Source organism: Aspergillus wentii (assembly GCF_001890725.1).
Source record: "Aspergillus wentii DTO 134E9 unplaced genomic scaffold ASPWEscaffold_2, whole genome shotgun sequence".
Classification (NCBI taxonomy): Eukaryota; Fungi; Ascomycota; class Eurotiomycetes; order Eurotiales; family Aspergillaceae; genus Aspergillus; species Aspergillus wentii.
Genome location: NW_024467833.1, coordinates 1,796,925 through 1,819,240, shown reverse-complemented (window position 1 = coordinate 1,819,240; position 22,316 = coordinate 1,796,925). Strand labels below are relative to the sequence as shown.

The following is a 22,316-nucleotide window of genomic DNA, read 5'->3' as shown; positions in this document are numbered from 1 at the left end:
TTACACACGACTCACGTCTAGATGCCACACTCATAATATACAACCATCGTATAATTCATCCTCTTATCACCTGTTAATACAAATAAACGTATACATTAGAAATTATATCATCCCCAAAACTTGACTTCCCTCAGCTCAGCTCAACCAGCAACCCAAGACGTAACACGCTGCGCCCCAAATCTACCCATAAACTGCAATCCGGTACTTCCCATGGGGAAGTAGCTGACAAGGTACCAAAGCAGGGCTACAAGTTGGAAAATGGACGAGATGAGAGTTAGGAGGGTGGAGTGGAGCTATATTTTCAAAGACGTCAGTGGACAGGGGTCATTCTAGAATGTGTGATAATGTAGGTGCAGGTGCCAGAGTGATGACGATGATGATGGATGAAGGTTACGGGAGATGTGCGGGTAGGCAAAATATTCGATAACCGTGCATGTGTAGGATGATGTCATTTTGGATCTGGGGGTTCCCAGTCCCGCATGGTGATTTGGTTGTGTGATGGGAGCATGCAAGATCTTTCGTTTTTTGGCATCGAGGTTGCAAAAAAACATGGAAGACTCCTTGTCCATGATCGTGGTGAATGACCCACCAACAATCGCCGAAGGATCTAAAGCCGTTTACTTGCCGCAGAAAGCGCACAAATGGCTTGGCGGGGGGGAGGGATCGAGGCAAGGAAGTGAAAGTAAAGCAAAAGCAAGGAGGAAAAAGAACTTACCCCGATAGCAAAATAGAGGGTTAAGGCAATGGAACCAAAATAGGCGGCCGTAAAGGGAAGTCGTGATCCCGAGACCAGATGCTTAGCGTAAACCCAGGGTCCCATGAGGACCGCCCATGATAGCAGAAATAGCAACGAACCAACGGACCATCTGATTCGAGGAAGAAAACACCGGTTAGTCAAGAACCCTTGGCAAGGAGGGGAGAGGGGGTGGTTAAGCTGGGGAAAAAGAGGCGCCCTGTCACACACTCGAGATGCTGAGAATGTGTCTGGGCAAGATCGCACTTGTGCAGGGTCACAGCCACAGCATGACAGGCTACACCGCCTCATGCCTTCCAAGGCTCGGAATGTCAAGCTGTGGGGGGAAAGTGTATGTGCGCGGTATGGAATTCCGAATGGAGGATCAACTTACAGAATGGCGAATTTGCGGGGTTTGAGCGACAGCACTGGGAAAAGGAAAAAGCAAATAACAAAGCATAGAGCGGCTCCAACATTACAGGCGAAAAAGATCAACATCCGATCCCAACGATTCACTGTGTAGAAAACGTCAAAAATCAGCCTCTTGAAACAGACACGAGCTAAGAAACCGAGAGCCTTGCCACTAAGGCTCCAGTGAAACCCATCCAAACGCAGGAACTGAAATCTCGTCACCTGGACCGGGCGGTGCAGCAAATAGGGGACATGGGTTCGAAGGAAAGTCGGTGGTCATGAGTTCGGGGCGACTTACAGGCAAAGACACTGTCTTCCTCCTCCCGTCGACCTGCAGCTCCGGGACCTTCATGGGTGGGTAGTTGCACGTAACCCTCGCCCTGTCCGAACGGATTCAAGGATGACAACTTGGAGAGAAATGGGGTTGATGATGACGAGTTGGTGCGGACAGGGAGATCCGCGTCTCGACGAGACCAACCCAGGGAATTAACCGAGTCGCGAAAGGAAGTGGAGGCCATGGTTCTGTGTTACCGGGCAAACCCCGTTCGCTGAGGGAGGGTAGTGTACGAGGCTTTCTCTGCAGAGAAGGACACTACAGCCTTAGTGGGAAAGGAGCGATAGACCTCTCGGGTTGAAGGACTGGGATGACAAGCTGAGGAAACGCCTGCAGGGACTATGCACGACGGGAACCAGTATGCGCGTGCAGATGATCTGCAGGTATCAACGGTGGAGGGTGAAGCAAGGCAAGGAAGGCAATGGGATCGAGCCAAGGCGGAGCAGATGACTGCTGCACAGCTGAATTAGACTCCCGAGGAGCTTGAGCACGGGGTAGAGCTAGAGGCCGCTAATACAGTAGTCGCTTGGGATGTCGTAGGTGATAAGCTTGTGATCGCCCCTGTTCTTCCAATAAGAGGCGCAGTGATGGTAGAGGCAGTCGATTCTAAGATACCCCCTCGACGCAGCTTGACTAGGGTTGATTGGAGAAGTCGGTGTATGTATGTATGGTATGGTGGGTGGGTTGGAAACGGTGTATCTGGTGCAACTATCACCGAGCCGATCCGCGACAAGATGGGAAAGAGCTGTGTGGCTCGAAGAGGCGTTAGGGACGCGAGTAATGTTGGATAACGAGTATGTACGTCGTAAGAAGGTTGGAGAAGCGGAGGATAGACTGCGGAGAAAGGAGGGCGATAGGGTAATAGAACGGAAGGTATTCAGGCGGCGTAACTTCGGAAGAAAGAGTTATTTCGAGCAGGAGATCGTCTCTGGTAGGCTACAGTGATGGAATCTGTCAGATGACTGGATGAGGAGAAAGAGGAGGGGGGAAATAAGGGCGAAGAAGGAGGGGGGGGGGGGAGGAAAGGTGTGGGAGAGAGTGTTGGTAAGTAGGGTGGGAGGTTTCAATGGGATTTGCGAATGAGGTTACATACCTTCCTGATCCAGGGAAAACCCGACTAGTGGCAGAGGTGGATGAAGAAGAAGATGACGATTCTTGACCTGGTCAACAGCGAGAATAACGAGAATAACGAGAAGATGAAACCATCGCGAGACGAAGAAGTCGACTTGCGAAGTTCCGCCGGCTGAGCTGCTGGCCAATCAGCGGCTGTGAATGTTGATGGAGGCCTGGTGACAGAGCTAGTCCGGAAGGGGGATAATGCTTATAGCTCTGGCCAATGGAGGCCCGTGGGAGGGTCCGTGGTGGAGGGTAACAGGGATGTGATTGGAGGCAAGGAAGGCAGCCCACATGCGCCACCGCCCGGCGTCTATTTATGAGTCTGGGGTTTTTGCTATGCGCTTGTACCGCTGTATTTGTATATTATATGATATATTATATATTTATATTATATTATTGATTGTAATAAGAAACGGAGTATCATTATACGTTATGTGTTAATATATGTGTTCCGTGGCGATCATGGGTCGATCCTTGTTGATGTCGACTGCAGAAGTCACCTACAGCCACTAGTTCCATCATCGATAAGACTCCTCATTTGGAGTACCCTCCATGGCTCTATTATTATTGCAGTGATTGCACTGAGATTGCAATCGTATCGGAACAACTCCGGATGATCGTAGATCAGCCATTTTCTCTTGAATCAAGCCATGCAGGAGTATGCCATCATCAGTTCGGGTATATCTACATCTGTATGCTACACAATGGACAGTCCCGAGAGTAACAGGGTCCCCCATGATAAGCAGACTGGTTGACTATTCTCCCTACCCGTTCATAGGGTTATGTGCATGATTACAAGGCATTACAAGGCAACCACCAAGACAGACACAAGTAAATCAAGTAAGACGCAAATCAAATCACACAAAGTTAAAGCAAAGCCCGACTCCACGAATCTCTTGCCTCCATCTCTCTCAACTCTCCTCATCTTTCGCTCTCTCCTTGCATTAACCGTGGTTTAATCGGCCATGCACTCCGAACCTTGACGGGACGGGACGGACATGCGGGAAGCCAACGATTCATTGTTAAGTGGATGGATGAGATCGACGTCATGGAGCAAATGCTAGTGCTACCAGTAAGAGAGGTATGAAGCATTCCAACTCCACATTCTTCATTCGATTCCAAATACTAGCAATAAAGACGGTCAAGACAAAGAGAGAGGGAGAGAAATAGAGTCGCACCATGAGGTAACACCCACAGCGGGAGGCGACATGATCCTCCAGTGTCACGGACCGCCTGTGGAGGAGTCAAGACGCTCAGATATCATTATTATTGTTACGAAGTAATAATTAGGATGTATTACAATTCTGTCCAAGCTCCAGCGATCATGACCATCCCGATCTGTCGACGCACTCAGAAAGATGAGACACAGTACCCTGAGAGCACACTGATAGGCCATTCGGATGTTGATTCCAGTCGATCCTGGAGGACGACTATACGCACTATAGAGTATGCACGTAACTTGAGATCTCCCACATGGTCTGGCTATTCAGAGATTATCTTGATTTCGGCCACTCCAAGCCCTTCGGTCCCTCATCTGATACATTCTCACCTCTTCGGCAGAAACACCCGAGTGAGTCATGACGTTGGTTGCTCGACTCCTTCTGGGGACAGGTGACGAATCGAGCACATTGCTTGCTCATGGGATTTGGCGTTGTTTATCTTCCCTCCGGACTGTACGACCGCCAACCACCTTGATGCTTTGCTGCCCCCCCTTTATCGGGCTATCCAAGTTTCGCACACACACCCTCCATCAGCACATAGCTTTCGCGTTTTCTAGTTGATTTCCTAGCCTATCATATTGCTCTTCCCCCCCTTGGAGATACTGTAGATGCCAAAACAGGCGCAGTCATAGCACGTAATCCCGTTCTCTGTTAAGCCTCTTCGATTTGACGATCGACACCCTGCATGACCATGACGACGGTATATCAAATGAGAGGGCTTGGAGAACGCCGCTGAGTCCATAAAGCCTGCATTCTCGCTGTTGTCTTTTGAAGTTTTTTTTCTTTTCTTTTCTTTTCTTTTTCAGTTGAAGCTAGACAGATACTTGAAATCCATGATTCGCTCGACGAAAAAAGCGTCATCTTGAGCTCGAGCCTTCCAGTAAGTGTTGGGTCTGTTCTCACCGTCTTACGCTGCGAGCCTTATTCCCGTGTTTTCCCTCTTTTTTCTTCCGTGAGGGATCTTTCTGCCTATCTGAGGCTCTGCCACGTGTGACTGCCTTTTAATATCCCGTCGTCTCTTCTTTCTTCTTTCTTTCTTTTGTTCTGACTTACATCTGTTGTGTTCCCAATCTGGTGGGGTGTGCATTATCTGCAAGCCACTTGCTTACTTTATATAGCATCACCAAACCCATCAACATACCAACATTTATCAGTTCAACTATCAACTGTAAGTATTTATTATTTATTTCTTCATTATTTCTCTTCTTTTCTTTCTCTATTCTTTTTGTATTTCTTTCTGTCTTCATGTGGGGCAAATCGCGGTGAGACTCGAGTCCGAGCATACGGAATACTCTATACCGATACCCCTCTTTATGCGGAAAAACGGCAAAACAAAGGGACGGAGACAATTCCCAGAAGAGAAAGTCGTTATTGGAAGAAAAGAAAGTGTTGTGGACACACTGTTCGAAAACAGTCAACATGCAAACCACCGTGACCGAGGGGTTCACCGGCATCACGCCAAGGAGAGGAGACGATCTGCTTGGGATGCGGGGATAATCTCAGGGATTCACCGGAGAAGCAAAGAAGACGAAACAAACACAGACGCAGAAGGGAAACAGAATAATCAAAACTGGAGAAACCAGCAAGTGTTTCACTCCACACTCTGACCGCCTCTAATCATCATCGCCCCTTGGTTTCGACCGCTTCGCTCGGCCTGTCGGATTTTCGCTGCTATTCTTGTCTTTTGCCTCTCTGCTTTTCTCTTTCCCCCACCATCCTTCCCTATCGTCTATCATCATCTCTCATTCCTCTTTCTATCGCCTGTTATTTCGCCCTGGTGACGGCTTCCCCCCTGCTCTTTTATTTTCCCTCATCTCCGGATTTCCGCCTCCTTCTGTCCGTCTGTCTGTCTCTCTTATCATCCCGCATCGTCCCCAGTCCGTCGCTTCGTCGGACCCATTGGGGCGCCTTTTTCTCCTTTTCCTTCCACTTCCACCTGGAACTTCCTCCCTTTTCCGTCTCGCTTATGGCCTCCCTTCCTCTCTGTTGATTTTTCTTTTCTCTGTCGCTTTCTCTATTTCTGCCGTCTTTTTTCTCTCTCGTTGCCAGCTACTCACTGCGCTTCCTGTCAGACCCTGATTTTCTTTGTGTGCGCGATCCACCGCGGCACTGCCTAGACATTCCTCGATTCATTTCTGGTATGTGACTGACTCATCTTCATTTTTGCCTTCTTTGTTACATCAGTTGGCGTGTCTCGCGATCATCATTAGATGATTCTTGATGCTCACACTGATGCCTACAACAAATTCATTGTTTCAGGTTTTGCCTTGTCTTTTTTATTTATGTGACTGATCGACTGACTGGGTATGGTCTCCCTAGGTTTCGCATTGATCTTCCATCCAATGAATTAGCGCCAGCGGCTTTTGTCGATCCAACAAATAGCCCACGCATATAGAATCCATCGCCACCCCGTCACTTCCATCCACTTATCTTCGTTGCGATTCGACGAACCCATCGACTTCACCAGTGCCCGGTTTTGGGCCTCTTCGATCCTACACCATACCATCCTGTGAGTTGGATCTCGATACCAAGGACATTTCACCAGCGATCAAGCCTGCCGACTTGTTTCGAGGGCTTGTTAAGCATCATGGCCGAGACGAGTATCTTCATAAAGAATGAGCCTGACGATTTCCGCAGTGACATAAACCCTTTCATGATGTCGCACTATAATCAATTCCCCAACGAGGGCGTAGACCCCTCCGAACTTACCATGCAGAACAGTGGCTTCATGTCATATCCCTTCTCATCCCAGCAAAACATGTCCTCGTCTTTCAATTTCGGAAACTCCGGCATCGATACTGATGAGTTGCTTGACCTGGAGATCAGCGGGCCTAACGGAGTCCCGCGGAACGACAACATGAACTTCCTTCAGGACCAACATTCCAGTGCCGGTATTTCCATGAGCCACCCGGGTCAAATGGGTCAAATATACTCCAACACCCCGGATGGTGCTCCTATGCACAGCCCCTTCATGCACAACAACAGCTTCAACAACTACGAGCAGTATCGCAATATGAACCAGCCGATCCAGCAGAGTTCTCCACATCTTCAGAGCAACTCCCACTTTGAACAGAGCTACTTGAACACCAAGGGGCGCCCGACGCTGCAGGTGGACCGAGCATCGACCGATGCTCGTAGCCCGATGACTCCCAAGACGCCCGCCATGGGTGCGCTGGCTCTTGGAACCCCGGAATCCGGTAGCTTCCCCACACAGCCCATCAGAACTGCAGGGCTTCAACATCGCCACCAGAAGACCCTGTCGAACCAATGGGATGGCACCCCTAACAGTGCCCACTCTTATGTCGAGTCACCAATTTCTTCCCCAGGCCACCCATCCCACCATGCTGGTATCTCCGAGATCCTTAAGTCTGGAAAGCACGCCTCATTGCCCGCCAAGGTTGATACACACTTGCCCGGAACCGGTCAGGATTTGGAATCACAGGAAGCCAAGCGACGCCGTCGCAGGGCCTCCCACAACCTGGTGGAGCGTCGCCGTCGTGACAACATCAACGAACGTATCCAGGATTTGTCGCACCTGGTTCCCCAGCACCGATTGGAAGATGACAAGGTGCGGAAGCAAATTGTGAACAACACTGCCATGTCTGCCACTGGAGCCAGCTCGAATCCTGCCACATCCCTCCTGGCCGGAGGCAATGGTCGCCGCGCCACTGCTGGTAACATCACCATGGGTCTGCCAATCGAGGAGAAGGAGAAGGGACCCAACAAGGGAGACATCCTCAACGGCGCAGTGGGGTGGATGAGGGACTTGATGTGGAGTCTGCACGTCAAACTCCAACAAGAGTCCGAGCTTGCCGAGTTGATCACCAGCCTTGGAGGTACCTGGCCGTTTGAACAAACCGAGGAAGAGAAGCGCATGCGCAGTGAGATTCTTGACGCACTGGAAAGGAACGATCCCAACTCTTTCAGCTACACCCGTGGCCCTGGAAGTGGTCTCCGAGTGCCCAAGCACACTAACATGGCTGGTGACGCTGTGTCAGGAACTGCCGCCCTGAGTCCCCAGAGCCTGAGCCCGTCATACAACAGCGGAAGCAGCTCCGGGGGACCCAGTCAGGCACAATACTGGAACAGCTCGGGACACGCCGGCATGAGCTTCAAAGAAGAAGACGAGTACGCCATGGAAATGAATTAAGTGCAGCAATACTATTCCTCCAGCTTAAACAATCATTTTACCTACGAATGCATGCCATGACATGTTTTGCATATAAGGCGTCACACGGGGTTTGGACGATTGACCGGCGCACGCGGAAGACTTGACGGATCATAATGATTTGTCTTTTATCTTGTTTCATTTGATCTAATACTGTTTTATGATATTCCTATGGGTTCCTGGCAGGTTTTTTGTTTGGCTTTTGAGATTATTTTTATCCTTGCTTTTCTTGATTCAATTCTGTATTTCCGGCATGGGTTTATTGCATATGAGTCATTCGCACATACATCGAGAGATTTCAGAATGATCACCACGGTGCTTGAGTTTGTTTGCTTGCTTTTCCCTCGATGAGCAGTGAACTCTATGCATCCGTGTCTGGATAGCTGTTCTTTTCTTCTTCTCTTTCTTCCTGGCTTTGATTTTGTTTATCTTTATTCCCATTCTTACATCGATACCCTGTTTTCTGTTTTTAGTTTTATACATGCTGCTTTTTCGTTCTGATCTCGGATGTTTTTTTTATATTATTTCCTATTTACTATCAAGGCTATGCGATATGCGATCTGATCTGATTTTACATGTTTGTTTGTCGTTTTTTTACATAGCCCTATCGCGTCCTTTCAGCTGGCTTGTCACGCGATAATTACTATCTTTCACTACACCCACCCATAATTCAAACTGAGGGCTTGCTTTCCTCTCATCTTATCATATATTTACATTGCGAGTCATGTTCCGTTGTACTGCACTGCATTATGTTGAGTTTGATCGGCTAGTACGTATACGAATCAAGTCGCATCTGGCAGAATTGGATCCTCTGATTTGCAGACGTAGTGAGTGATATATACAGGGGTTGGGTATATGATTGACATGCATATAGCCTAGCTAAGGTCGCACTTGACGGGAGTAGCCGTTATATTCTGGTTGGCTTGTACCTATCATATCGGATAGATGAGGCTAGACTACGGAGAAGACAAAAATATCGATAATGTAGCTGACTGATTTGACAGGTCTATGTATGCTGGTAGATCATCTATCTATCATAGATAATGCAGATGCAGTGCAGAATAGGGACAGGGACAGGGTTGTAGGTCATTGTGCATGCATGCAAGATAAATAAAAAACATCAGTTGCGTGATCAGATCAAATTCAAAAATTCAAGTTGAATCGAACTGTATGATTTTTTTCCGTAGATAAGGTACTCTGTAAAAAAAAATCTTTTGAATTCTGTAGGAAGGAAGGGTATCGTCTTTTTTGCGTTTTGCGCTCTGTCTTGGCCGAAAAGAATTTTTGCTTGAAATTTTGATTTTTTTGTTTGGCTTCTATCGAAAATTTTTGACCATCTATTCCCCGCGCATACCACGGAAGAAGTCCATGACACCGGTGAAAACGACCAGGAGGATACCACCACCGGGACCGAGACGGAGAACCTTGGGAGTGAAACCCTTGTACAGGGCGGAGAAGCCCTCCTCCTTCATGACGGTTCCCAGGGCAGGCCAGGCCCAGTTGTACTTGGGGGTCTGGCCGGGCACCTTGGTGGTGTTTTGGATGCGGGACTTGACCACGTCCATGGGGGTGTTGAGGACGGTACCGGCAGTACCACCGATGGTACCGGCGATCAGGTCATTACGGGTCTGTTGGCTCTTGTTGCCGGGCTCGACGGCGGGGAGCTGAGCGCGGACCTGGAAGATACAGCCAAAGTAACCGGCGTTCCAGAGGATGTGGCGCCACAGGGTAGATTCGAGACCGTTGTACATGGCGAGGGGACCCTCGGTCTTGACGATCTTCTTGACGACATCAAGCATGCCGTTGTACTTGCCTGCCGAAGCCTTGTCCTGGAGACGAATCTTGACAAGCTCAAAGGGAACAACGACGAAGGACTCGGTAGCACCGGCGGTGGCACCGGTGAGCACAGCCAGCGACTGGGTCTGCTTCTCGACACCGAACAGGCCGCGGTAGAAAGCGCCCCAGCTATCGTTGGCGGCGAACTTTGTGGCACGCTTGGGGGCCTCCATCAGGATGGGAGCGGAGATACCACGGTATAGACGGGAGGCACTGTGACGTGACTGTTAATGGTCGCTGAGCATTGACAACCGCTCGATCCATGCGCACATACCCTTCATTCTTGATGATCTTGCGGAAGCAGTCGAACATGCCATTATACGATTCCTCACCGGCGACGGCAGCGCCCTGAAGCTGACTGTCGCAAAGAGTCAATAAAGCAATTCCCAGACAATTCAGCGACCGGGTTCCTACTCACACTCGTGTCTTGACCACATCCAATGGGTACCTGGTAAACGAACAAATCCCGTTAATATAGCCGAACGTGGGGTGACTCATGCGATTATTTTGAAGGGAGAATTTTCGTACATGATCAAGATCTAATTTGTGAAGCAATTGAATTAGCGACGCTCAAACAGAATTCCCCTTGACAGGATTACCAATCATACCTCAGAAATACCGGCCACTGCACCAGCAGCAAACTGGTACTGAAAAGGGAGGGGCTTTTGAGTGGTGTTGGACATGATGGGCGCACAACCAAGCTTATCGCCTGGGGATAGTAGAAATTGAAAAGAGGGGAGATTTATCCAAACGACTGTGGAGGAGGAGAGAAGGGAAAAAGAAAGAGGAGAAGAGAGAGATAGATGGAGAAGAAAGTCAACTGACTTGCCGACGGCCTGTGGAGGTTGCGGCAGGTCGGAGAGAGTCGGTCGTGCTCACCGGGTAATGACCCAAACGGGCAGGATGCGCACGTGTGGTACGGGTATTTACCGTATTTATCATTTACCCGCCCCACGGGGTCTTGCTGGCTGCTGATATCGGCATCACCTTCCGCTTGCATCGTCACTCGTTATTCATTCATGCAGTATTTATTTATAGTGTACAATATTCAAAAATCACCACATCCACCATATACCCAGGATACTAATTCCCAGCACCTTCCTCACTGTCTCCCAGGACTGCCGACTCGCCGCACTTTCAGGCTGACTCTTGACCACTGTCGCCGTCGGCGTTCCACTCTCCATAGCTGTACAGCTGGAACCACAGGCAAATCCAGTTGGACAGCATCCTCCACCGTCACTCGCAGCGCAACTGAACCAACCGCCCGCGCATTTCCCTGTTGCCGTTGCCGTGGGCTGCACTGGTGCCACAATTGTGATATCGTTCGATACAAGAGTTGTCGACGATTTCGCTGGACAGGAAGTTGTATCACAGTTTCGTCCCGTCTGACAACATCCTCCCTCATACACGGCAGAACAGGCATAGAACCCCGTCGGACAGACTGATTCGGTTTGGCTGGTTGTGGTTTTCTGGGTGGTTGTGGCAGTCGAGAGGCCTGTAGGTCGTGCGGGGGGAACAAATGTACCGGTTGACTCTGTGGCTGTGGTAGTTCTGGTACTCAAAGGCGTGCTTGGTTCCAAGGGAGCCGTATCGGTGGTAGTCGACACCATCACGGTTGAACTCAGGGTCACAGTGATCGTACGAACGCGTGCGCCTAGAAAAATTAGCATGAGTATCTCCCAAAGAGAAATGGGAGAGGATTGGATACTCACAGCCACCACTGACACAATCATAACCAGGAATACAGCAACCACCTCCTAACGACGCCGGGCAGCTCGTATAATCCTTTTGGCAAGAACCAATCGTTCCAGAACACACCTGTCCCTGCGGACAACACCCCACATCTCCCGATCCAGTATCCTGCACCAATTCACAAGTATCCCCGAAGCTGCAACAGCTATCCGGCCGATTAATCGACGTACACCCGAATGTACCAGTGGGGCATTTGAAATCTCTCCGAAAACGCAGCGAAAATGGATCTAATTCCAGAGCAAGACTCGATCGAAGCGGATACGATCGACCCTGCATTCCTGGATCATGTCGTGAATCTGTAAGATTATCATCCCCCGTTGACCATCCTTCATGTCCGAAATCCCAGTAGTTGAAAAAGAATTTCTCCCCTTCATCATCGGTCATCTTCTTCACGCCTCGGATGGGGGTTGGCTGTAGGGGATTCGTATCGATTGGTGAGCTGCTGTTTGCTGCGTGGGCTATTGGTAGCACCACAGCTAGGGCTGTAGTGACCCGCATGGCGTAAACTGGATTCAAGTCAGCCTCATTGATGATAAACAGACGAGAGGAGATCAGCATCTGAACCGACTCAAAGTACATACTGCGTACTGGAAAGGAAAGCTATGCAAGAGCGATAATTCGTATTATTCGTGAAATCGTCAGAAATTTCGAATCAATGTAACATCAGATCAGGATCGACAAGCAAAGAAGATCATCTTTGATGATCGTCCAACAGCCAAGTGCCAACTTAATATGCTTAGCAATGGCCGGAAAAGCGATGGCTGGGGAATTGAAACAACGGATTGCTTTGTTAGGCAGCAATTCTGCGGGCAGTTCCCCACCGCCTTGTGATACGTTATCTTTCGATAAGATACAGATTTGTATACAACTACGATAATGATAATGATAATCAGAACATACTCAACGACTCAGATTCAGAAAATATAAACTAGAAAACATGCTGTATGGTGTAGTATAACAGAGAAGAAGAGGTGTATGTTTACCATCTGCCCCCCATAGTATCATCGCAATGGTCATAACAGGCCACAACAGTGGCAGGGTATCGAAAATGAACAAGAGGGAAGGAATTGAAGTGCTGAGAGCGAATGACTCTTTGCCTCACCAGCACGCCAGGGATGTGAGCGCTCAAATGCCGGGGAACGTTGATACATAAGGAAATTCGGTCAAGGAAGGTCAAATCTTGGGCTCATGCATGCGTTGGACAAAAAGAAACAACAAAAATGAAATGCAAAGGAAAGACAAAAGACTGACACGGGAAACGGGTAAAAGGAAAACCAACGCCCATTTCCAGGTGAACCAATCCCAAGATGGATTATTGGTCCGCATGGTCTGCTGGGCTCTCATTCTTCGACTCCTCATCCTTGCTGCGCTCTTCCTTCTTATGCGGCTCTTCCTCCGAAGCTGGGGCGTTTTCCGGGGATTCGTCCTCCTTCTTTTCCACCTCTTCTCCGTTTTCGCCAGCGGTTTCATTTTCGTCGGTGGATTGCTCGGCGTCGGCTGATTGCTCTGCGTCGGCTGATTGCTCCGACTGCTCAGGTTCCACGGCGGCCGCAGCTGCTTCAGCCTCAGCCTTCTCCATCTCAGCCGCTCGAGCTTGCTGTCTCTCCCATACCTCCTTTCGGATGCGCTCATCTTTAGTTCGGCGCAGTCTTTCAGTTTCTTCCACACCGCCACTCTTTTTCAACTTGCCTTCTTCAACGAATTTACCGAGTTCTTTCTGGAACTTGCCAATTCGGCGGGTTTCCAACTCCTTTTTCCTGGCCTTTTCCGCTCGTTCGATGGCCTCGAGGCGGGATTCGTGGTTAGGTTGTAGAGCGCGAACTTCGCCCAGGACTCCATCCTTGGCCTTCATGGGATCGACTGCGGGGTCAATCACCACATTCCGCGAGGTGCTACGCAAGGTAACACCCCCAACCTCATTTTGAACGGCCTGCTGCTTAGTAGCTTGCTCAACGAGAGCAAAGGTCTGTGCGGCCTTCTCGAGGTCATCCTGAAGATCAGCGGCAAGGTCTTCCTGCATAGTGAGTTGGTCTCGCTCCTCGCAAACAAGTTGCAGCTCCTTCTCCCAAATCTTTGTCCAAACCGGCTTCTCCCGCTTCAGGAAGTCTTGCATCTTCTTCATTTCCCTAGTGACCGCACTGATATCCTTGCTCACACTCTCCAGTTGTCTGGGGAGTGGACGCACACCACGGCTCACAACATCCTTACGAAGATCTTCAACCAGATCCTGCAGGTCATCAACACGTGCCACGAGCCGCTCGGACTCATCTGCAAGCTCCTTCTTTCCGGAATTGATTCGAGAGCGACCGGCATCTCCTTCGAATGATGGCACAGCAGCATCGGCAGCGACAGTTTTAACCCCACCAGCCTTGGTCCGGATTGCGCTCATCGAGCTGGTAATATCTGATGTGAAGTTCGAGTATGTCTGACGCAAAACAGCCAGATCACGCCGTAAGCTCTGCAATTCAGCGAGTTGGCTAGTGCTACCAGTAATTGGGCCCTTGCGGGCCTCGCCAGTTTTCGAGGTGCTTGCGACAGGCACAGGAGGAGCAGCAGCCAGGCGAGCCATCTCCTTGGCTGCCTCTAGCTGACGATCCGAGACCCGCTGCATGACATTTTCTTGTCCATCCAGGGCACCCTTGACGCCCTCAATCAGGCGACGGACACCGCCGAACTCGTCATCAAAGTGCTTTTTTACCTCATCCAAAATATCGACGTTTAAAACAAGCACTGATCGATCCTTCACATCATTCAAGTCCTCAAGTTCATGTCGAACACCCGATACTGTGTCTTGTATGTAAATTTCAGGTAAATCAGCCCCGTTGCTATGCGTATTCCAAGCAAACTTTTCAATAAAGGCCAGTTGTAGTCTTCCAATTGTGAGGCCTGCAGGGCCTTCTGGAAGGACATATTTCTTGATTTTGCTCTTGTACTGCAAAAATAGCGTAAGATCCTTTCCAGGAGACGGGTGCTCACCCGAGAATTGGGAGGATCTGGGGGGAGTAGAAACTGCAGTGGAAGGCCTCTGGCGGTCGGATGGCGGTGTTCCAGGAGCTATCGCGGTATCTATAGCGTCTTTCACTGGCTCGAATGCTTCCGCAAGGGATGGCTCGTCCGTGGGGCGAGACAGTCTAGCTTGCGATCCACCTATGTCGGGGGTATCAAGGGTCTCGTTATCCGGGGGCTTGGGAAGTTTGTCTTCTGGAGTTTTGAGAATCGGCGAATCCTCCACTGACGGTTCGGCCGGGAGTTCAGCTGGGGGTTTGGCGGGCCCTTCCACCGCAGGAGGGATGATGGTTGGCACCTGCGACTGGCTATTTTTCGCTTGATGGGATGATTCCTGCGCACGATTGGCTGTTGATTTTTGTCTCCCATGGGCAACGGAGCCCCGCAAGCGAACAGCATTCAGAGACTCTCGAACATCACGGCCTCGGTTTGGTATGGGGGAATTTTGGGTTGGAAGAACTGGAACACCAGCTGTCGAGGTACCGAGGTGTTTCTGTATTTGGTATGCAGAAAATCTCCGCGATGCACGTCGCTCAAGCTCCCCACTTCTTTGCAGGGCACCGAGAGCATCGTCCTGCTTCGGAGGGGGAGGTGGCGGTGGATAAGCGGCAGCGATACTGGCTGCAGGCGTAGTAGCGCCTTTTGAATTCGGGTCGTTCTCGGATGGCTGAGAAAGAATCTGTTGGGCTTCGCGTCTTGACGCTTCACGTTCAGAATAGCTTGTTCCTCGCGGATCTACTGGCGAGCCAGCGGACGCTCGGGGCTGCTCTTCAATGGAACCATTGCTCCCATAGCGACGACCTGACCGCCTCGGTGATGTTACTGACGAAGCAGCTTCTTCGTACATCTGATTCATAGCGGCCTGTCCGCTAGAAACGCTCCCCGCACTTGCCTGTCGTCCGGACACGCCTCTGCTATCTTCTCTCTGTTGCCGAGAACGTAAGCGAGCCTGTTTCTTCTTCAGGCCATGGAGGAGATTAATAATAATGTCCCTAATGCGCGGGAGATACCGATCGAGACTTTGCGTTGAGGCATCCTGACTGAGTGTATCTTCAAGAATCGTACGAAGCAGATCAGGCACAGGGCCGAGGTCTGAGGTGTCGACACCGATAGCATTGAACGCGCGACAGGCAAGGTTGAACTCATACCCCAGACGCACATAGACATCCGAGACTTCATTCTCCGAAGCCTGCCTCCGGGACCATTGTGTCAAGGTTTCCAGCAGTTGCTTTGTGGCAACCAATAGATGTGTCACGCTCTTCTCGATCTGGGAGATTTGCCTATCGTGCTGCGGGTAGAAACACCAGGTATTAGCAAAAAATCAAATAATGAAGTAGGTTAGGAATCAGACTCACCACAGCACCCCTCGAAGACTGGGATCTTGTCGATCCGGAGGAACTGCGAGGCGCGGAGGATTGAGAAGCCATGACGGAATCTGCACTGCCTACAGACCCTGTTGGGTTGTGCTGGGCTTGTGCCGACGGGCTCCGTGAACCAGACTCTCCACCGTATGGGCGCTGGGTGCGAGAGGAACTGGAGGCGGACTGCATGTGTGGAAAGAAAGCACCTCGTTCTTGTTGGGAAACAAAGATGGAAACTAGATGGCGGGAATCGGTCGGAGGTGAGGGGGGGATGGAAGTTAAAAAAAAGACGAACAGGGACAGGAAGGGATGGCGAATGCGTATTGTTTCAACAAAATAAAAGAATGAAACAAAAGAAATGAAAGAGAGTAATAATAATAATAAAAAAACACCAGCCTCCCAGTGGGCTCTTTTTTCGGTGATTATCCAGCTTAGGTCGTCAGGCACGTTGTGTCCCCAAGGCTGGGTGTGCGATCATCATCCATATTTGGGCAACCTTACAGACAACCAGGGAAAGTCACATGCTCCGCCCAGCCTCCGCCTTTTTAGCAGGGCCACCACCATGCCTGGAGGGATATATCTACGAGTCTGGATTGTTTAGGAATAATTTCATCGTATAGACTTGGCCATGAGTCTCATGGTGTCAGTCAATCTGACTGTATTGTTAAAATCCAGATTGGGTGTTTGTTGATTCCTAAATTTAGTTTCGCATGGATTCGGCAGCACCCGTATGTCAGACTGCAGATATTATTATTATGTCCGTACAAAATCTCCGTATTATCGCATCTTATCACGGTGCCAATGGAGTGGTTCTATCCCGGAGAAAGAAGGGTAGAGAGAAAGAGTCCATGTGGTCTGGAGTTCTATTATGTATGATGTATGGTTATGGTTGGCATGGCACTAATCATACATGGATGGATGATAACACCCCTGTCGTCCATCCGAAGCAGCGTATATCAATCCATCCTTGCACGGTGGAGTGTTTCAGTGCTATAGGTGGGCGGGAACGGAATCCCTTGGAAGATCCCATGGAATCCAGAGAACAGGAAAAGAACAACAGGAAACGCAAGTTAATCAACCAATATGTACTGTTTATAGAATACATGATGATCTTCCGATCTTCGCAAATCAAAACCCAACCCTGGTGAGCTCACATGGGTGGATCTGGGATTGCCGGGCGTAACACATCCAGATTGGCAAGCAAACTGTAAGGTAGTGGAGTGAGGCGACAGATGGCGCATCCAGTAGCGAGCACACAGAAATAATTCAAATAGAGTAGGACTCTGTACTCTGTGCGAAGTAGATGAACATATATCATTATTGGACACGTAGAATACCTTGAGATACATAAATAGTTGAAGATTGATATCATAACAATGAATCCATCCCGGGCTCCACTCTGACTAACCCACACCGAACTGCACTGCTGGTTCCTGTCCCCACCCCAACCAGCCAAAACCTCCTCCATCCATCATCATAACCAAAAAACTAACTGATCTAGCCGCTGCTGCTGCTGTTGCTGCTGCTTCTGGTCTGTCTGTCTGTCGTCTTTCTCCAGACACAAGCTCCCTCCACCCCCCTCTCCTTCATCTTTTTTCTTCTCCCCTCTTCTTTTTTCTCCACCCTCTCTTATTTTCTGTATATTCTCTATCTCCCATTGAGGCTTTGCTCCTCTTATCTTGGGTTTCTTTTCCCTCTTTCCCTACCTTTGTCGTCTCTCCCCCGCTTCTCCCTCCATCTCCACCACCCGTCCTACTCTGTCCACAACCATCCCGACTTGTTGGTGCAGGCGGTGTGCTGTGGCTTCGTGCCTCCCCATTCTTCTTCTTCTTCCTTTTTTTTCCACTACAGCTTTGCGTCGTGCGAAGTTCCACGACGCGAGTTTGCTCTTGATTGACGATTGAGCTCGATGTCTTCCACCGTCAACTCCATCCCGGCTGCCAATAGCGCATCTGGCAATGCCGTTAACGCGCCCGCGCAGAACCAGGGTAATAGGCCCTCGCTGAGACCCAGCACTAACTCCAAGGCGTCCGATGGCGGCCGTCGCCAGTCTGGCAGCCCTGTCGATGGCGGACAGAGGTACGTTGTTCGCTCTTGTCCACTCATTCTCTCCCCATTCCACTCCGCCCGAGCCCTGGGGATTTCGGTTCCGATTCACCGCTGGTCGCCATGCGGGTGTAGGGTGCACATGGGCTCGGAAATCCTTATCAATTTATTCTTTTTTGAGCTTCTTGCTGTCCCTTTCGATCACCTTTCCCCTTCTACTGCCACAAATTGGCTCTGCCCTGTATCCAAGTCCCGTTTTGACCCTGCACTTGGGTAGCATGGCTTGCAGTGCAGCACGAATGCCAATTGAGTCTACGGAGTATATGGGAATTTATCAATATCAAATGCTTTGACTAACCGTTTTCTCCTTTTAGGCGCAGCAACTCTCAAAAGGCTTGGTCCCAAGGCACAAACCCCATCACCCAAAGAGCGTCCTACTCGCAGCAAAACGGAAATATGAAGCAATCCTCATCTCCCAAACCGGCTTCGAAAGAATCCAACACCCCTGATAACCATGCGCACGATCGTCTCGTTTTCCTTCTCACTAGCTTTATTGTAAGCTTGCACACTTTGATCATTTTCACCAGACGGCAAAAAGCTGATTCTTGACAGGGTCTTACCGCTATCATAACCACGAAAAATGGAGAAAGCTTCACTGGAATTTTCTCTTCCTCGTCTCTCGAACCCAGTGACTCGTCATTTTTGCTCAAGATGGTTCAACGTGCCTCCAAACAGGACCCACAACGAACAAACGGTGTTAGCGATGTTGCCAGTCCCTTCCTCGGGTCGGCTCCAGAGCACAGCATGGCCTTTGATGTTAAGGATATAGTGGATATTGCTGTAGCAAACGTTTCCACAGCGGATGTAACAGCCAAGACAGCCAATGGTATGCAAACATTCATTGTTTGTTCCTCTCGACCTTGATTATCTAACCTGAGTGTAGGTGCTGCTAGTGGCTTCAGGACAGACGTCGACATTTCTGGAAATCTTGCGATTCGCGAGCGCACTCTGAAGCGCTGGGAACCAGCCGCCGAGGATGAAGTGGACATGTCTCTTGAGAGCACGGACAGCTCCACGGCGATGGGCTGGGATCAATTCGAAACCAACACACGGCTCTTTGGTGCCGTCAGTAGCTACGACGAAAACCTCTATACTACCCGGATTGACCGTTCGGATCCTACCTACAAGAGAAAGGAGGCAGAAGCTGCCCGTATTGCCCAGGAAATTGAGGGCACCGATGTGGTCAACTCGCACATGAGGGAGGAGAGAGGCCTGGCACCAATTGATGCTGGTGGCCATGATGAAGAGGACAAATATAGCGGGGTCCGTCGTGATGAGAAGGATTTTCCGCCTCTAGTTTCTGGGCAGCCAAACAAATACACACCCCCAGCGCGCAGACAACCTGCTGCTCAACCTGCGCCCGCGCCCGCCAGCACTCTGAAACAGCCCGCAACAGCCGACCCAGCTTCAGCACCTGTCCCTTCGACGGAGACACCCCCCACCCAAGCCTCGCAAGAGAAGGAGTCAACTCCGGCCGCTAAATCCGCCGCTGATGCAGAGCAGAAACCGGCTGCAGGAAAGGCTGCACCGTCGATTGCTTCGGCCCCGAAACCGACTGCCGAGAATGCCACCTCCAATGTAGAAGCCAAACTTCTGGGCCACTTCCGCGAATTTGCTAATAGTGAGAAGATGAAAGTGCAGGAACGTCGGCGTAACCAGGCTTCCTATGATCGAACGCTCAAATTGAATGAGTTGATGAAATTCTCAAAGAACTTCAAGCTTGCCACGCCGGTGCCGAAGGATCTGGTCCCTATTCTCGCCAAAGACCGTAACAAGCAGGAAAAGATCATCCAGAGAGCCCAGCAACAAACAGATGAGAAGGTGGATTCCAAAGCTACACCAGTGACTGCTGAGCAGAAACCAGCACCTCACGCCCCCGGCCAAAGTGGAACAATGCCGCCACCGGCACAGTCTGATCGTCCAACTCAACCCCGTGGTCGCCCGATGTATCCACCCACTGGTCCGCACGCTGGACCAGGTGGACGACTTCCGCACCAGACGATGCATCCCGGTCGCCCAGGCACTGGCATGCTCAGTCACCGCCTCGCAGACAATTTGCAGCAGCGTAAAGGGGCTGCCATGGGACCGGTTCCATCGCCCTTGCCCATTCACGATGGTCGAATTCCCCCCACTGGCCCCGCTGGTGACCAGTCTGGTGTGACTAGCCCAAGCAAGACACAGACGCCTTCTTCAGCTGCATCCACCAAGTTCAACGTCAGGGCTATGGAATTCAAGCCCAACCCAGCCGCGAGCACGTTTACCCCTGGCGGTGCATCGGGTGCTTCGTCCAGCCCTCAACCATTCTTCAGAGGCCGATCCATCTCCCGTGCTACCAGCCCATCCGCCTTTTTCGGTGCGAAGAAGCCACGGCCTATTGCTGAGCGGCCATCTCTTAACGACCAGTTTAACCCCATAAAAAGAATGAAGAAGGAGAGTGCAGAGCAATCTGAGAAGGATTACACTTTCAATGGAGGCATTCCCCCGGCCTACAAGACTCTTCCAACATGGGATGCCCCAGCGGGAAACGAGGAGAAAACCTATTTGCAAATGTTTAAGCAGCCGCCTACCGTGCCTTCGATCTCGCCCCAAAACCGCTCGGCATCGAACCCCCAGGCTCCTCACCAACCCCAGCTGCCCTTCCAATTCCAGCAATCGAACCCGGGAATGCCTCCGGTCTCTGGCCCACCCCATGGGCCTCACCATCTTCATCCTCAGCAACATCACGGATCCGGCCCCCCTCACTTCGATGACCATCGGATGCAAATGTCTGCCTCGACTTCACAGATCTTCCCGTCACCCAGACTTCAGCATAGCCATGTAGGCTATCCGTCTCCCATGGCTCCTCATGCACAGCTTGCATTCGGGCAGCCTGTACCACAGTTCTATGTTAATCAGGGAGGCCCACAACCTGCTCACATGAGACATTATCCGGGCGCACCGCAGTTCGTGAATCCACAGGCAACAATGGGTGCCCCTATGATGGTTCAGCAGGCTTCTAGTGGTCCGTATATGGGCGTTCCTCCTTATACCCCCCAAATGCAAATGTACTCCCCAAACCCCGGCCACGCGTATCCTCAACATGCACCTCCCCCTCAACCGCATAGTGGATTCCCGAGCCCTAGTCGAGGAGCTCCCATGATGATGCATCAGAACTCCCAACCGGGCCAGCCGCCACAGCCTGTCATGTTCATGTCCCCCGGGCAGCATGGGCAGCCCGTGTATGCTGGTCAGCAACCAGGTCACAGTATGTAGTCCGCGAGCACTCAGTAATCGAGTATGGAATGTCGCTAATGCCTTTACAGTGCCCCCCGTCCGAGGCAATTATCCTCAGCAGCAGCCGCACTTCTCATCCAGCCCTCACCAAGTTCACCAGTACCCTCCCCACCAGCACCGGACACCAAGCAGCGGCTTCAATCAGATCCCTCAGATCCCACCTCAGATGCCTTCTCAACCACCGCCTGCTGCCGCGTCCGGTTCACACCCTCCCGAAGCCGCTGACGAAGCGAAATGAGTCTTTTCGGACCATATGACCAATCCTGCGAGACAAAATCCACCTCGCTGACTTCGGATATGCGAACACCATAACCAACGCTTACGTCGAGCGCCCCAGCTTCGCTGGATCTTGACTAGGTATTATTTCACGATCGAGAACCACAAATATTTAACGTGATTCAAGTTTCGATATACTGTCGAAGCTTATCTGTACTTGATTTTTTCCTGATGGTCGTCCGCGCACCAAAAGCGTATGCCGCTTGAGGTGAGCAGCTACCAACATCATTACTTAGTGAGTCCTGAATTCCCGGGCTTTTGAAACACTCACTAACAGACTAGACAAGTTGGCCCTTGACCTGCATTCTTGTTTGCCCATGGATATCTCGGTCTGGCGAAGGATGTATAAGAAAATAACTGGGGATGTATATGCTGCATGGAGACGTCCTTGAATGCTTGGGGTGTGTTGTCGACTATATAGGCAACCTATACCGTGACTTTTAGGGGCGTCATTTCCTGCTCCCGCCTATAATATACAACGCCTTGCGGGGCGATTTGCACCGAATTTATGAGATGGATTTCTGCCAACCCCACATGCTACAATCTTGCCGATACTTTGTCGCTGGAAACGGTATAAGCCAGTCGTGTTCTGGAAATTTTCTTTCGGTTGTGTTGTTTTCCCATTATTATCTAAATCTTCTATGAACTATGTGTGACAGGGAGTGGGGGTTCTCGACGGTAGGCTTGGAAAGGGAATGCAATATCGAAGCCCGGAATTTAGATA

At 50.5% G+C, this 22,316-nt stretch overlaps 6 protein-coding genes across 6 annotated transcripts; 2 read left to right on the top strand and 4 right to left on the bottom strand.

Annotated features, from left to right (window-relative positions):
* Window positions 1-6: 6 nt before the first annotated feature.
* On the bottom strand, window positions 7-1,901 carry ASPWEDRAFT_341356 (putative Golgi traffic protein SFT2). Its single transcript, XM_040833931.1, has 4 exons — window positions 1,443-1,901; window positions 1,128-1,248; window positions 716-866; window positions 7-293 (listed from the first exon to the last, which is right to left on the bottom strand). The coding sequence occupies exons 1-4, from the start codon at window positions 1,660-1,662 to the stop codon at window positions 141-143; spliced, it is 645 nt and encodes a 214-aa protein (XP_040692406.1). The 5' UTR covers window positions 1,663-1,901; the 3' UTR covers window positions 7-140.
* Window positions 1,902-6,470: 4,569 nt separating this feature from the next.
* On the top strand, window positions 6,471-7,964 carry ASPWEDRAFT_104785 (basic helix-loop-helix domain-containing protein; the record flags this gene model as incomplete). The annotated part of the gene is made up of 1 exon (XM_040827675.1): window positions 6,471-7,964. One exon carries the CDS (start codon window positions 6,471-6,473, stop codon window positions 7,962-7,964), a length of 1,494 nt encoding a protein of 497 aa, XP_040692405.1.
* Window positions 7,965-9,216: 1,252 nt separating this feature from the next.
* ASPWEDRAFT_36409 (putative mitochondrial 2-oxodicarboxylate carrier protein) lies at window positions 9,217-10,686 on the bottom strand. Its single transcript, XM_040834450.1, has 5 exons — window positions 10,427-10,686; window positions 10,347-10,357; window positions 10,237-10,266; window positions 10,093-10,176; window positions 9,217-10,031 (listed from the first exon to the last, which is right to left on the bottom strand). The coding sequence occupies exons 1-5, from the start codon at window positions 10,499-10,501 to the stop codon at window positions 9,320-9,322; spliced, it is 912 nt and encodes a 303-aa protein (XP_040692404.1). The 5' UTR covers window positions 10,502-10,686; the 3' UTR covers window positions 9,217-9,319.
* Window positions 10,685-12,344, bottom strand: ASPWEDRAFT_36407 (putative GPI anchored protein). Its single transcript, XM_040834449.1, has 3 exons — window positions 12,152-12,344; window positions 11,531-12,076; window positions 10,685-11,472 (listed from the first exon to the last, which is right to left on the bottom strand). The coding sequence occupies exons 2-3, from the start codon at window positions 12,066-12,068 to the stop codon at window positions 10,874-10,876; spliced, it is 1,137 nt and encodes a 378-aa protein (XP_040692403.1). The 5' UTR covers window positions 12,069-12,076; window positions 12,152-12,344; the 3' UTR covers window positions 10,685-10,873.
* A 538-nt stretch (window positions 12,345-12,882) lies between these two features.
* On the bottom strand, window positions 12,883-16,126 carry ASPWEDRAFT_24630 (formin-mediated actin nucleation enhancer; the record flags this gene model as incomplete). Its single annotated transcript, XM_040832642.1, has 2 exons — window positions 12,883-15,864; window positions 15,932-16,126. The coding sequence occupies 2 exons, from the start codon at window positions 16,124-16,126 to the stop codon at window positions 12,883-12,885; spliced, it is 3,177 nt and encodes a 1,058-aa protein (XP_040692402.1).
* Window positions 16,127-17,451: 1,325 nt separating this feature from the next.
* On the top strand, window positions 17,452-21,827 carry ASPWEDRAFT_36403 (putative PAB1 binding protein (Pbp1)). The gene is made up of 5 exons (XM_040834448.1): window positions 17,452-18,016; window positions 18,358-18,538; window positions 18,596-18,869; window positions 18,927-21,287; window positions 21,346-21,827. The coding sequence occupies exons 1-5, from the start codon at window positions 17,847-17,849 to the stop codon at window positions 21,552-21,554; spliced, it is 3,195 nt and encodes a 1,064-aa protein (XP_040692401.1). The 5' UTR covers window positions 17,452-17,846; the 3' UTR covers window positions 21,555-21,827.
* The last annotated feature ends 489 nt before the right edge of the window (window positions 21,828-22,316 follow it).